The sequence below is a fragment of the Girardinichthys multiradiatus genome, chromosome 22 (genome assembly GCF_021462225.1).
Source record: "Girardinichthys multiradiatus isolate DD_20200921_A chromosome 22, DD_fGirMul_XY1, whole genome shotgun sequence".
NCBI classification, from domain to species: Eukaryota; Metazoa; Chordata; class Actinopteri; order Cyprinodontiformes; family Goodeidae; genus Girardinichthys; species Girardinichthys multiradiatus.
Genome location: NC_061814.1, coordinates 40,811,643 through 40,825,266, shown reverse-complemented (window position 1 = coordinate 40,825,266; position 13,624 = coordinate 40,811,643). Strand labels below are relative to the sequence as shown.

At 42.7% G+C, this 13,624-nt stretch overlaps 2 protein-coding genes across 4 annotated transcripts in view; both read right to left on the bottom strand.

Annotated features, from left to right (window-relative positions):
* mypn (myopalladin) overlaps positions 1-788 on the bottom strand; it is a 33,330-nt gene extending 32,542 nt beyond the window's left edge. For 2 of the 3 annotated variants that reach the window (XM_047352473.1, XM_047352475.1), the window contains exon 1: positions 648-788. The gene's annotated coding sequence lies outside the window, so the exon portion shown is untranslated. The remainder of the gene's footprint in view (positions 1-647) is intronic. The other variant, XM_047352474.1, reaches the window with a different exon arrangement.
* Positions 789-1,651: 863 nt separating this feature from the next.
* Positions 1,652-12,036, bottom strand: cacul1 (CDK2 associated cullin domain 1). Its single transcript, XM_047352413.1, has 8 exons — positions 11,567-12,036; positions 11,333-11,459; positions 6,540-6,642; positions 6,372-6,467; positions 6,186-6,288; positions 4,715-4,804; positions 4,490-4,628; positions 1,652-4,410 (listed from the first exon to the last, which is right to left on the bottom strand). The coding sequence occupies exons 1-8, from the start codon at positions 11,883-11,885 to the stop codon at positions 4,371-4,373; spliced, it is 1,017 nt and encodes a 338-aa protein (XP_047208369.1). The 5' UTR covers positions 11,886-12,036; the 3' UTR covers positions 1,652-4,370.
* Between the last annotated feature and the right edge of the window lie 1,588 nt (positions 12,037-13,624).

Below are 13,624 nucleotides of genomic sequence, written 5' to 3'. Positions count from 1 at the left end.
CACCTGATTGGATGGGAAACAGGCACTTTTCTGTGCCCTTTGCTCGGACTGACACCTGTATGACTTTTTCACTATGCACAGATTTCTTGCACGAGGCCTGAGGTGGGTTATTGAATATAGAAGAGCACAGATGCTGCTGACACTCAGAAATCAGCGCAATTAAGAGGAGGAGCGATGCCCTTCCAACAGGCCCTGGAGCTGCAGCTGCTGTGTACATTAATACTTTGCAAACAGACTCTTAGCCCACAGCGTCACATCTAATAATAGCAAGGGGAGGTCAGTTTACAAGAAGAAAATCAACACAAAAAAAACAAGCACTGCATCTCATCCATTGGGCCTGATATTGATCAGTTACAATAGGGATTTATGTAGTTACACCAAGAGAACTATAATTATCAGGAATGGGGCTCTGCTGAGAGAGATAACACACATCCCACAGAGGAGCGGGCCCTGGCCCCCATGCAGCACCACACATCCTGGCAGGTTGAGATAATTTGATTACACAGAGGCACAACGGGGAAGCAAAAATAGAGCCAAGCTTGTCTGAGAGTTTCTGAGGCAACCCACTGAATTTGAGGCCAACACCACAAGATAAGCCACCAGCACAATGTGAGCAACTAAACAAGAGGGGGCCGGGTCAGTTTTACCTTCAGAATAGACCCAGCTGGCCTCTGTGCACCTGTGCTGGTTGGGGGGTGGGGCAGAGTCCCAGTCTTCTGCTTCTGCCACCTGGAGAAGTCCTGGACACAGGCAGCTGCTCTCTCTTACCCAGCTACCCTTGAAGTTTAGAGGAAAATGAGCCGCGGAGTAGCTACGGTAACCGGTCACCAGCAAAAGTAACAACATTTGTCAGCACAGTGGCTGTAGGGTTATTTTGGGGTGGCCTGACCCATGTGTCTGGGTGGTGTCCCTCCTCATTGGCTAGAAGGGGAGGGGGTAGGTGGGGGTGGAGGGGACCATGCTGTAAAGGGATTCCATCCTCCACTGGTCTCCAACAGACCTCAGAACATCTCAGTTCAAAGTTCCTACACAGATACAAATTCCCAGAATTCACTGTTTATGTTAGAGCTCAGGTTTAAATGAATGGATGCATGATGGATGGATAGGTACATTTTTGGATGAGTGGATGAAGAGATGGATGGATAGAAAACTGTTGGATGGTTGATAGATGTATAGATGAGAGAAGAAAAGGGGACGGATGGATGGATGGACAAATTGTTGAATGGATGAAAAGGTGAAGAGAATAAATGGATGGATTAACTGAGAAACAAATTAAAGGACAGATTGATGGATAAAGCAATTGTTGGATGTGTAGATGGATGGATGGACCGATGAACAGACAGAGCAGCCGTTAGACAGACGCCTGGATAGACTGATGGAAGGATAGACGAATACAACAGTTCAATGAGCATCTTTTATTAAAAAACTCAGCAGAAAAAGCTCACAAGTTGGATCATTATCAGAAATTCATTTATCGTGTACAAAATGGGGCTGGGAATACAAATATTTTTCATCCTGCATTTTCTTTATCAAACTGAACCCAGACACTTTAAGACTGTGTAGGAACCCTATTAGATGCTGCAGATTCACACCAAAGACAGACCCCCCCCCCCCGCTGCACATACATTTCACAGACAGAAGCTGCTCCAGGTGGAGTTTTATTCAGTTTATTTTTTAGCATGAATCATTGTGTTGCATGTTGCAGAAATAGTAAAACTGTTTACATCCAGTGTTCAGCAGGCACAGCAATTTTGCTCTTCCTCCACTGCATCAACTAACCGGTTCCAGTCCCAATATTACTCATTTTCTATTTCACTCAGAGAAAAACAGAAAGGGGCAAGCCTGAGCATCTACTTACACTTAAAACAGTGTAAGAGCTTGTATCAAAATACATCAACCCATCAAGTGTATTATTTGACAGAGAAATGCAGCAGTGAGAAAAGCTAGTGTGCACTGACCTCGATGCAATGAATTATATACATTATGAACAAGCTATACATCTTCAATGCACATAAATGCATATTTGCATTTAGTCTCATTGAATCCATGAAGAAAAAAGTCTGGGATATCAAAAGGTGAGCTTAAGGTACACAAGACATTCTTCCAATACAGATATGGGAATTTTTCTGGCACTTTCTGGGAAATCTCTGCAAATCATGTGAGGCTGAAAACAAATCAGGGAAGGACGGATGCACCAGTCCATCAGAAATGATTGGAATCTTTATCTGTACGTCAAACAATCATTCAAATACTTATGCATCAAAACTGAATATTCCCACTTTTTCCTGTCAGTAAATGCAGCTTGTTGGTTGGTGTACTTTTTATTGAAGATTAGGAACATCTGCTTTGGAGCTTAAATAGAGACAATCTTTTAATCACTTCGTTCTGCTGGATTTAAAACTTCCACCTTGATCAAGGAACCTGCAAAACATTTCTTCTTCAAGTTTGTTACGTTTAAATGTTGGATTAAAAAAACAGGAGTTTGTATCTGGTGGTCATCGGAGAGAAAATCGTAATCAGCTGGTCAGACTTCGAAGGGGAAAAATCTGGAAAAAATATAATTAAAAAAATTAAATAAAAAGAAATCTGCAACCGGTATCAGCCAGGGTCGGTGCTTCTTAAAACAAAAACCTTCTATCGATTAAATTCAGCCTCACACACAGCGTGTTTGTAAAAATTGTCTGACACTGTCTGGAAAGGTTTTGCAAATCATGCAGGTGATCCTAAAAGTTGCACAATTCAGTCAGAAAGTGATCAAAGTCGCTCGGTTTTTCCCTGATTGGCTCTGACTGCTGACTGGCAGATTAAGTGCTAAACAAATCTGATTTTTTTATGTTAGTTAAATGCATCAGAACTGAAAACTCCCACTTTTTTCATTCTGCTAATGCCTCATCAAACAGCACTTTGTTGCGCTTTTTGTGTTTGGGTTGAGTTGGGGACATAATCCCATACTTTTCTGTTATTTTCAAAACCGCTAGATCTATCAGGAAACCTACAGCAAATTTTTGTTTTATGGTCAATTATCGTTGCATTTAATAAATTTAAACAAAAATAACCATGAATGAGTTTGTACTGGAGCATATTAAATTAGAATATCATCAAAAAGATATTTTAGTAGTTCAATTCAAAACCTCATTTGGATTCATTGGAGACAAAGTGATATATGTCCAGCATTTATTGCTGCTTGTTTTGATGATTCTGGCTTACAGCTAATGAAAATTGCTTAAGTCCAATAAAAAGGATTTTTAGGTGTCCAGCAGAAAGTCACTGACATTATCCACAAGGAGCGTCAGCTACTAAACGTAACTGCTGAAGACGTTGCTGTATTTAGTGAAAAGTTTACTGAAAGGAAAAGTGTGGCAGAAAAACGTCCTTAGATACTGCAGCCTTGAGACATATGTTTTCATTACTCATTCGTTCTAATATTCAGAGAAACTTAATTTGAGGTTTATTAGCTGTAAGTCACAATCATTAATTTAACAGAATTAAACACTTTACATCCTTCACTCTGTTTAATGAATCGATATACGAGTTTCATTTTATCTTAAATTACTAAAATAAGTTAACATTTCACATTTATTAGGACACACACGTATGTTAAGATCCCTTGAAAGAAAATCTGAATCGTCAGGTCAGACCTCGTAGAAAATTGGCAATCGTTATCAGCCAGGGACGGGCTGATCGGTGCATCTTTAAGCGAAAAGCAGCTCAAAGTTAAATCACGCCTTACAAACAGGTTAACTAATGCTTGTTAGGATGAAGCAGCACAGAGACTTGCAGCTTGAATCAAATGCATTATATATAAAGTAAGCAAATATCTTCTGCTATCCTCTTTGGCATACTACTGTCATTTCCAAACATTTTTTATGCGGTAAAGGCAACGTAAAGGTAGAGAATTACAAGAGGTCAACAGTTTCTTCTGTCTGTGTGGACTGTAACAAGCGGTTTGTGGGATTAACACACGGACAGCATCATTAGCAGCAACTAGAAAGTGTTGATTAGCCCTGTCTCTTAAACAAAACAGCACAAGACACTTCCAGGTAAAAGGTTAGGAATGAAACAAACATTCACAGGATATCCGATCAGGTTTTTCATCTCAGTCAGCAGATACAATTACTGCGGCTGGTTGCGTCGTAATCACAGAGGCAGGAACCCGTTATGGAAGTCTGTTTGTGTGTTTTTTCCCCATGCATCAGAATTAGGCTCCAACATCGCGGTCGTTGGGTTGTTCACAGTGGTTTTGTGGCCTTGAGTCAACAGAGATGAACATGAGGCATTGTTCAATTTGCATTTAGTGCAGCGAGTGTGATAAAGATGTAGGAGGCACAGTAGAGTTCTGCAACAGATCCAAGAGCGCCTTCCCGTCGCCATCAGGAGTCTTCACTGGCACGTTTGCGGGACTGATCACCCCTGGGGAGAGGAAAAGAAAAAACCTTAGTGGCTTTGAGACCGATTGGACGACCTGAAACCAAAGCACTGCAAAACTGACCGTGGAAAACCATTCATGGAGAGCTCCATTTGTAGCTTCCGGTCGTGATCTGCGTAATCCGGCAGCCGAGATTCAACAGCAGCAGGGTGGATTTGAGGAATGAAGCTGGAGAAAAGGGCTGGAGCAAGCTGGGCCCACTCTAAAGGAAAATAAAACATTTATGGATCAGCAGGACGTTAAAGTATAAGGGTTCTCCCATCCACAGTCCTTCACCGCATACATCACCTGGTCGTAGGCTGTAGAGGCCTTTAACCACGCTGGCCATCGTCGATGGCTGTACTTGAAAGGGCATGGAGTGAGCTTTAATGAGCAGAGCTGGAAAAAACATGATGATGCTTAACAGGGACAAACGAAAGCTGGAAAACTGGCAGGACATATGTTGCTTTGGAAAAGTATTAGTACCGCTTTAACTTTTTCACGTTATGTTTCAACCACAACCCTCTGTGTTTTAGTGAGACTTCAATAATCTTTCAGTGGATGGAAAAGGTTTTCAAAAGGTTTAACAAATAAAAATCTAAAAATAAGTTTGGCATGGATTTGTAAAATGCAATGAACTGGATCCAGCTGTCCTTCTGGCCTCAGAGGTTCGTTAGAGGACATCAGAGGACAAACAGCACCATGAAGACCAGGGAACACAGCAAACAGGTCAGGGAAAGAGTTCTAACAATGCTGATCACACTGAAGACACACCATCCCCACTGTGAAACATGGCGGAAGCAGCATCATGCTGTGGGGAAGCTACAATGGGATGATTTAGAACAGGGGTCACAAACTCCAATTCTCAGGGGCCGGTGCACTGCAACCCTTAGACGTGTCTCTGGTTCAACACACCTGAATTAAATGGTTCAAAAACTTCTTCAGCATACAGGCAAGTTCTACAGGGCCCCGCTAATGATCTAGTTAGTCTCAGGTGTGTTGAAGCAGGACTGCAGCCGCTGAAGACTGGAGTTTAAGAACCCTGGTTTAGATCAAACCCTATTCATGTGTTAGAACGGCCCAGTCAAAGTCCAGACATAAATTAAATTGAGAATCTGCTGGAAAACCTGAAAACTGATGTTTACAGACATTTCCCACCAATATGACAGAGCTTGAGCTAAGTTGTAAAGAAGAATGGCCAGACATTTCAGTCTCTATCAGGGGTCAGGGGTCTCCAACTGCTAAATCGAAGAAACAGCTCATTATCAGGCCGCTGCAGAACTTGATGACATCCTGAGGAGGTAATTCAGTCATCTGATTCGGGTGTGTTGGAGCTCTGATGCATTAAATGTTGCAGGACAGCAGCTCTTGAGGACAGGATTTGGAGATTCCTGCTCTAGATGATGCAAAGCTAGTAGAGACAAACCCTAAAACCTGCAGCTGTAACTGCTGCAGAAGGCTGATCCACAAAGCAGTGATTCAGGGAGGCTGAATGCCAACGCAGGCAACACATGTCAGATTTTTACTTCTAAAAAATATTTTAAAACTCATGCATCATTTTCCTCCCACTTTGCAATTATGCACTACTTTGTTTTGGTCTATAACATAAAATCCAGGTAAAATACTTTAGACTCTGTGGCTGTTATGCGACAAACTGTGTAAAAGTTTAAGGGGTTTGAAGATTTTTGCCAGACACTGCAAGGAGGACCTCTCTAAGCACTGAGAAATATCAGATTATGAAAGATGCCAAAGTAGGAAGGCAATAACCATTTGCACTCACGCATCAATTTGCTTAGATGTTTCTCTGCAACATGGTCTGCAAACAGCTTCATCAGATCCTCTTTCATGTCTCTGTTCAGTTTTGACTCGATATAAAACTTGTTCTGAAAATATTTAAAACAAAAAATAATTAAAACCAGCTAAAAGAAGCATTTCTATGGTTGAACAAAATACAAATAACACCTACCAAGTATATGAAGACTGGAACAATACACTGAAGAGAAGCCAGGTACTGAGTCAAAGCAACGTTGAAGTTCTCAATCACGTTCTCAGGTGGGCTGGCCTGACAATAAGTTATACAAACTTTAGTTTTATATACATTGTCTTTGCAGTAAGTATATTTGTGTTTTCTTACCTGTAGCTGAGTCGAAACCTGCTGCAGGTGAGCTGTTATTTTGGAGGTCAGGTCACTGTAGAGCAGCTCAGAGTGCTGCTGGCAAACACACTTGTAGACGTAACTGAGAAGTCAGGGAAAGAGCAGGAAAATAAATAAGTACTGCATTTTAGTTGCTCTATCATAACAACAGGTCGTGCCAACTTAGCAGTGGCTGGGCGCCCCCTGGTGGCCAGAACAAGTTGCTAAAAAAACTAATTTTAAACTTCCATCAGACAAAAATGCCAAAAATTAAAAGTCTGTGATATTCTGGATGTCTGTGCAAATCTTAAATTAATACCTTGCAGAAGTACATTCAAATTCAGTTTCAGTATTCAGTCTAGGCAGTTCAGGCTTAAATTTCAAAGCAACGATAAAAAGTATTTAAAAATGCAGAATTGTTTATGTTATTCATCCATCTCTGCTTACAGTCCGAGCCCAATAAACACAGATATTGCTCTACAAAATAAAGCTGACTCATCCAATATTTCAGCACATCAGCGACATTAAATGGTGCAAATTGTATCGCTAAAATACATAATAATTGCACTGAATGATATTTTTAAACAGATATTTATACCGATGCTTTCCTTGAATCAACAGTGAAAACAAAAACAGCAAATGTGAGAATCCCAACCACACTGCCACTTTCTGGTCAATTAGAGTTTATCATTTTAACTGTAAATCACAATTCTTATTATGATGATTATTCCCACAGCAGCAACAATAATCAATACAATAATTGCCAATACATAAAAGTCAATCATCATTAATTGATGAAAATATGAAACATCTTAAATAACTTTCTGCAGAATCATTAAAAAAAAAAGGCTGGATTAAAACGGGTCAGGGAGGCTGCCAAGAGGTTAACGGCGACACTGAAGCAGCTGTGAGAATGTCTCATAAGTTGTTACAGTGGGGAGAACAAGTAAAGCATGTAGAAGTCTTTCATTTTTATCATACCGGATGAGAACAAGCCCAAGAACACCATCCCTACTGTGAAGCATGGTGGTGGAAACATCATTCTTTGGGAATGCTTTTCACCATATTGAGGGGAGGATGGATGGGACCATGTATCAGGAGATCTTAGCCAACAACCTCCTTCCCTCAGTAAGGACATTAAAGATGGGTCATGGCTGGGTCTTCCAGCATGGCAACGACCCGAAGCACACAGCCAGGGCAACTAAGGCGTGGCTCCGTAAGAAGCATCTCAAGGTCCTGGAGTGGCCTAGCCAGTTTCCAGACCTGAACCCAATCTTTGGAGGGAGCTGAAAGTCTGTGTGTCCCAGTGACAGCCCAGAACCCTGAAGGATCTGGAGAAGATCTGTGTGGAGGAGTGGTCCAAAATTCCTACTGTGTGCAAACCTCGTCAAGAACTATAGGAAACGTCGGATATCTGCAAACAAAGGTTTCTGTACCAAATATTACGTTTTGTTTTTCTGATGTATCAAATACTTGTTCTCCCCACTGTATGTTCTACATGTGAGAACATTCTTCAGTTTATATGTCTATGCTAGGGAGCAGGGCTGAAAGACAGAAGCTCTTTCTTCCAAATAAAACATCCAGGGTTCACTTAACTCTCCCATAATCCTGTAGGGCTGAGGGACCATTCGTTTTGGCCTGATGGAAAAAAAACAACAACTTTTTGGTCTCAATTCGGAAAGGTTTGTCAGATACAAAATAACACCGAACATCTCAAAACAGAACATCCAAGTCCCCAGTAAAGCTTGGTGGTGGCAGCATCATGCTTTGGTGTTACTTTTTTTCAGTTGGAAATGGGGTCTTCAATCAAGGTGAATGAAACCATGAACAGTCCCAAATACCAGTCAGTTCTGACCCAGAACCTTCAGGTGTCTGCTAGAAAAGCTTACATCCAAATCAACTACAGAGTGAACTTCATGAGAGGAAATTTAAAGTTCTGGAACGGCCAAGCAAGAGATCAGAAATAATTCTGTGGGCTCGCCTAAGGAGGGCTGTGGAGAACCTTTGGAAAGCAGAACGGGCAAAAAGTACTAAGATGTGGGACCCTGCGGACTCCTACCAAAGAATGATGAAACTGAATAAAAAGGTGGTGCAACAACGTGTAAGTTGAAGGGTGTGCACAGTTATGCAACCAGGTTATTTTTATTTTTTTCCGTTTCCTCCCAAACATATTTGTTTTGAGTTGAATAAAACAAGATGTGGAAAAGGTTTTAAAAAGATTTATCCTGGTCCATTTTATTTATATTACAAAGCCCAGAAATGATTACAGGGGGGCGCACTTTTGAGAGCCAATGTAGGAGGATAGTGAACTATGACGCCCCCCCACCAATCTTATTTATCACAGTTGAAGCTTCGGTTTAGTCCACCTTTCTTTCTCCATCACAACTGGAGCTGAATAAGAAACCTTAACGTTCACCAATTTCAGACTCTAGTGGTGGCCGGGAGTTCTGTTTTGCTTCGGTTCTGTTTTTGCCGCATGGTCCCCCCACATAGACATTTTTTTGATAGTTATGCTTCTCATCTTTCCAAAATATTTTCACCTGTACTGCATTTTTACCATAATGCACCATGCATGCGTGAAGCTAACCTTTGACATCAGCTGGCTTGACTTCGTTTTTCCAACAGTGGTTCCATGTGTAGAGGTTTAAAGCAACGGCGTATTCATTCGGTACAAGTACTGAACCAAAAGTTCTGTACCAACATTTTTCAGCATGAATACGTGTACCATTACACCTCTAATATTACAGAGTTTACACAAAATCAACATGTTTTCATTCATTTTACATTTTGTATTATTTTAATTTACACAGAATCAACACAATTAACCCAACTTAAAGCATCATTATCTTAAGAGTGAGGTGGTTTCCAGACTGACTGTCCATGTTTCTCAGCCAAACTGGACTTTCTTGGAAGGGAAGGAAAAGCATAGCAGCTTTCTCTCAGCCAGCTGACCGGCAGTGACCAGAACAGATGTGAGAGGGCCTCTATACTCTACTATACTCTACTATACTCTACTATACTCTATACTCGATACAGCCAGAGAAAATCCTCCACGATTTATTTTACTATGTGTTAATAATTTCATAATAATAAATAATGTGAACTGGAATTGGGGCCCCGAATCAGTTCCACTAAGGGACCATATACAAGTCCTTCTCAAAATATTAGCATATTGTGATAAAGTTCATTATTTTCCATAATGCCATGATGAAAATTTAACATTCATATATTTTAGATTCATTGCACACTAACTGAAATATTTCAGGTCTTTTATTGTCTTAATACGGATGATGTTGGCATACAGCTCATGAAAACACAAAATTCCTATCTCACTAAATTAGCATATCATTAAAAGGGTCTCTAAACGAGCTATGAACCTAATCATCTGAATCAACGAGTTAACTCTAAACACCTGCAAAAGATTCCTGAGGCCTTTAAAACTCCCAGCCTGGTTCATCACTCAAAACCCCAATCATGAGTAAGACTGCCGACCTGACTGCTGTCCAGAAGGCCACTATTGACACCCTCAAGCAAGAGGGTAAGACACAGAAAGAAATTTCTGAACGAATAGGCTGTTCCCAGAGTGCTGTATCAAGGCACCTCAGTGGGAAGTCTGTGGGAAGGAAAAAGTGTGGCGGAAAACGCTGCACAACGAGAAGAGGTGACCGGACCCTGAGGAAGATTGTGGAGAAGGGCCGATTCCAGACCTTGAGGGACCTGCGGAAGCAGTGGACTGAGTCTGGAGTAGAAACATCCAGAGCCACCGTGCACAGGCGTGTGCAGGAAATGGGCTACAGGTGCCGCATTCCCCAGGTCAAGCCACTTTTGAACCAGAAACAGCGGCAGAAGCGCCTGACCTGGGCTACAGAGAAGCAGCACTGGACTGTTGCTCAGTGGTCCAAAGTACTTTTTTCGGATGAAAGCAAATTCTGCACGTCATTCAGAAATCAAGGTGCCAGAGTCTGGAGGAAGACTGGGGAGAAGGAAATGCCAAAATGCCAGAAGTCCAGTGTCAAGTACCCACAGTCAGTGATGGTCTGGGGTGCCGTGTCAGCTGCTGGTGTTGGTCCACTGTGTTTTATCAAGGGCAGGGTCAATGCAGCTAGCTATCAGGAGATTTTGGAGCACTTCATGCTTCCATCTGCTGAAAAGCTTTATGGAGATGAAGATTTCATTTTTCAGCACGACCTGGCACCTGCTCACAGTGCCAAAACCACTGGTAAATGGTTTACTGACCATGGTATCACTGTGCTCAATTGGCCTGCCAACTCTCCTGACCCGAACCCCATAGAGAATCTGTGGGATATTGTGAAGAGAACGTTGAGAGACTCAAGACCCAACACTCTGGATGAGCTAAAGGCCGCTATCGAAGCATCCTGGGCCTCCATAAGACCTCAGCAGTGCCACAGGCTGATTGCCTCCATGCCACGCCGCATTGAAGCAGTCATTTCTGCAAAAGGATTCCCGACCAAGTATTGAGTGCATAACTGTACATGATTATTTGAAGGTTGACGTTTTTTGTATTAAAAACACTTTTCTTTTATTGGTCGGATGAAATATGCTAATTTTGTGAGATAGGAATTTTGGGTTTTCATGAGCTGTATGCCAAAATCATCCGTATTAAGACAATAAAAGACCTGAAATATTTCAGTTAGTGTGCAATGAATCTAAAATATATGAATGTTAAATTTTCATCATGACATTATAGAAAATAATGAACTTTATCACAATATGCTAATATTTTGAGAAGGACCTGTAATACTGGGTCGGCTCTGGTGTGGACAAAGCCTTACCCATAGATCTGAGCGTAGGAGACAGAAATGTGATCCGAGAGGTTCTGGATAAGCAGCCGGTCTATTGCCTCCTCCAGGTTCGGCCAGTGGTTTTTCCGGTAGTCTTCTACTGCCATTGCATTTAACACTGTTGAGGGAAAGAAAGGTGGTGAGTCACCTGAAAGCATCACTGCAGCAGTAAACAGAAAGCCCAGACCGAGCAGCACACGGTTCGGGCCCTGTTTGCCAACTTACAAAACTTGGAAGTAGAGTCGAGGCTGAATTTCTCCTCGGCGTTAGCAGCCGAGCAGTCCGTCTCGCTGACTTCGCTGCTCTCGCTGCCTGTATCCGAGTCCATGAGATTTGATCCGCAGGGACTACCGGACCACGGTTTACCCTGCCGCTTGGCCGGTTCTCCCCCCGGTACCGTGGGACAGACAAGCTGAGGGGCACTCAATCCATCCGGTACCTGGCTGCTAAGCGCCGCCCTGACTTTACCACCACCGCTGCTCCCGCGGTAGTTGTGATTGTGGTCGTCTTTAACCTCCGAGCTGTCGTCCTCCATGGCCTCCATCTAAACGGTTTGTGTTGTGGGCCGAATCCGAGCAGAACTATAGAATCATTTCAGCAGAACAAGGGAAAACAAAAACTCTCAGCCGTGCGTCCCCTTTCTGCTATGAGCTCGCGTTTTACGACACTTCGTGTTACGGGACAGCAGAGAGGAAATGGGAAATGTAGTTCCGAAGAGTTGGGCTGGAACATCAATATTGTAGTAACAAATAAGGGCGATCAAGGAGACAAAAATGAACAAAATCTGTAAATCAAATCAAGACGAAGGAATCAGTATGAAACACTTTGTTCTTTACAAAGGACCTAAGCCTTAAATTTATTCTGTATATCTACCAAATTACTCCATTCAATAATGATAACTAACTTGTGCATTTTAATTATTACTAGAATAACCAGTAAACCAGAAGATGATTATATTATCTATCTATCTATCTATCTATACTATCTATCTATCTATCTATCTATACTATCTATCTATCTATCTATCTATCTATCTATACTATCTATCTATCTATCTATCTATCTATCTATCTATCTATCTATCTATCTATCTATCTATCTATCTATCTATCTATCTATCTATCTATCTATCTATCTATCTATCTATCTATCTATCTATCTATCTATCTATCTATCTATCTATCTATCTATCTATCTATCTATCATCTCTCTCTCTCTCTCTCTCTCTCTCTCTCTCTCTCTCTCTCTCTCTCTCTCTCTCTCTCTCTCTCTCTCTCTCTCTCTCTCTCTCTCTCTATCTATCTATCTATCTCTGGATGTTGTGGGACTGTCATGGTTGACACGCCTCTTCAACATTGCGTGGCGGTCGGGGACAGTGCCTCTGAACTGGCAGACTGGGGTGGTGGTCCCCCTACATAAGAAGGGTGACCGGAGGGTGTGTTCCAACTACAGGGGGATCACACTCCTTAGGCTCCCTGGCAAGGCCTACGCCAGGGTATTGGAGAGGAGAGTCTGGCCGATAGTCGAACCTTGGCTTTAGGAGGATTAGTGTGGTTGTTGTCCCGGCCGTGGAACACTGGACCAGCTCTACACCCTCTGCAGGGTAATCAAGGGTTCATGGGAGTTCACCCAACCGGTCCACATGTGTTTCGTGGACCTGGAGAAAGCATTTGACTGTGTCCCTCGTGATGCCCTGTGGGGGGTGCTCCAAGAGTACCGAGTCGAGGGCCCTTTATTAGGGGCCATACAGTCTCTGTACAAGCGGCGGAGCAGTTTGGTCTGCATTGCCGGCACTAAGTCGGACCTGTTTCCAGTGCATGTTGGACTCCGGTAGGGGTGCCCTTTGTCACCGGTCTTGTTCATAACTTTTAAGGACAGGATTTCTAGGCGCTGCCAAGGGCCAGAGGGTGTCTGGTTTTGGGGAACAGTGGATTTCGTCTCTTCTTTTTGCAGATGACGTGATCCTCCTGACAGCATGCACTGGGGCGGTTCACAGCCAAGTGTGAAGCGGCTGGGATGAGGATCAGCTCCTCCAAGTCCGAGGCCATGGTACTCGACCGGAAAAGGGTGGCTTGTCCTCTTCAGGTTGGAGGGGAGTTCCTGACTCAAGTGGAGGAGTTTAAGTATCTCGGGGTCTTGTTCATGAGTGAGGGAAGAATGGAGCGGGAGATCAACAGACGGATCAGTGCGGCTGCCCCAGTAATGGGGGCGCTGTGCCGGTCCGTTGTGGTGAAGAGAGAGCTGAGCCAAAAAGCGAAGCTCTCGATTTTACCGGTCGGACTG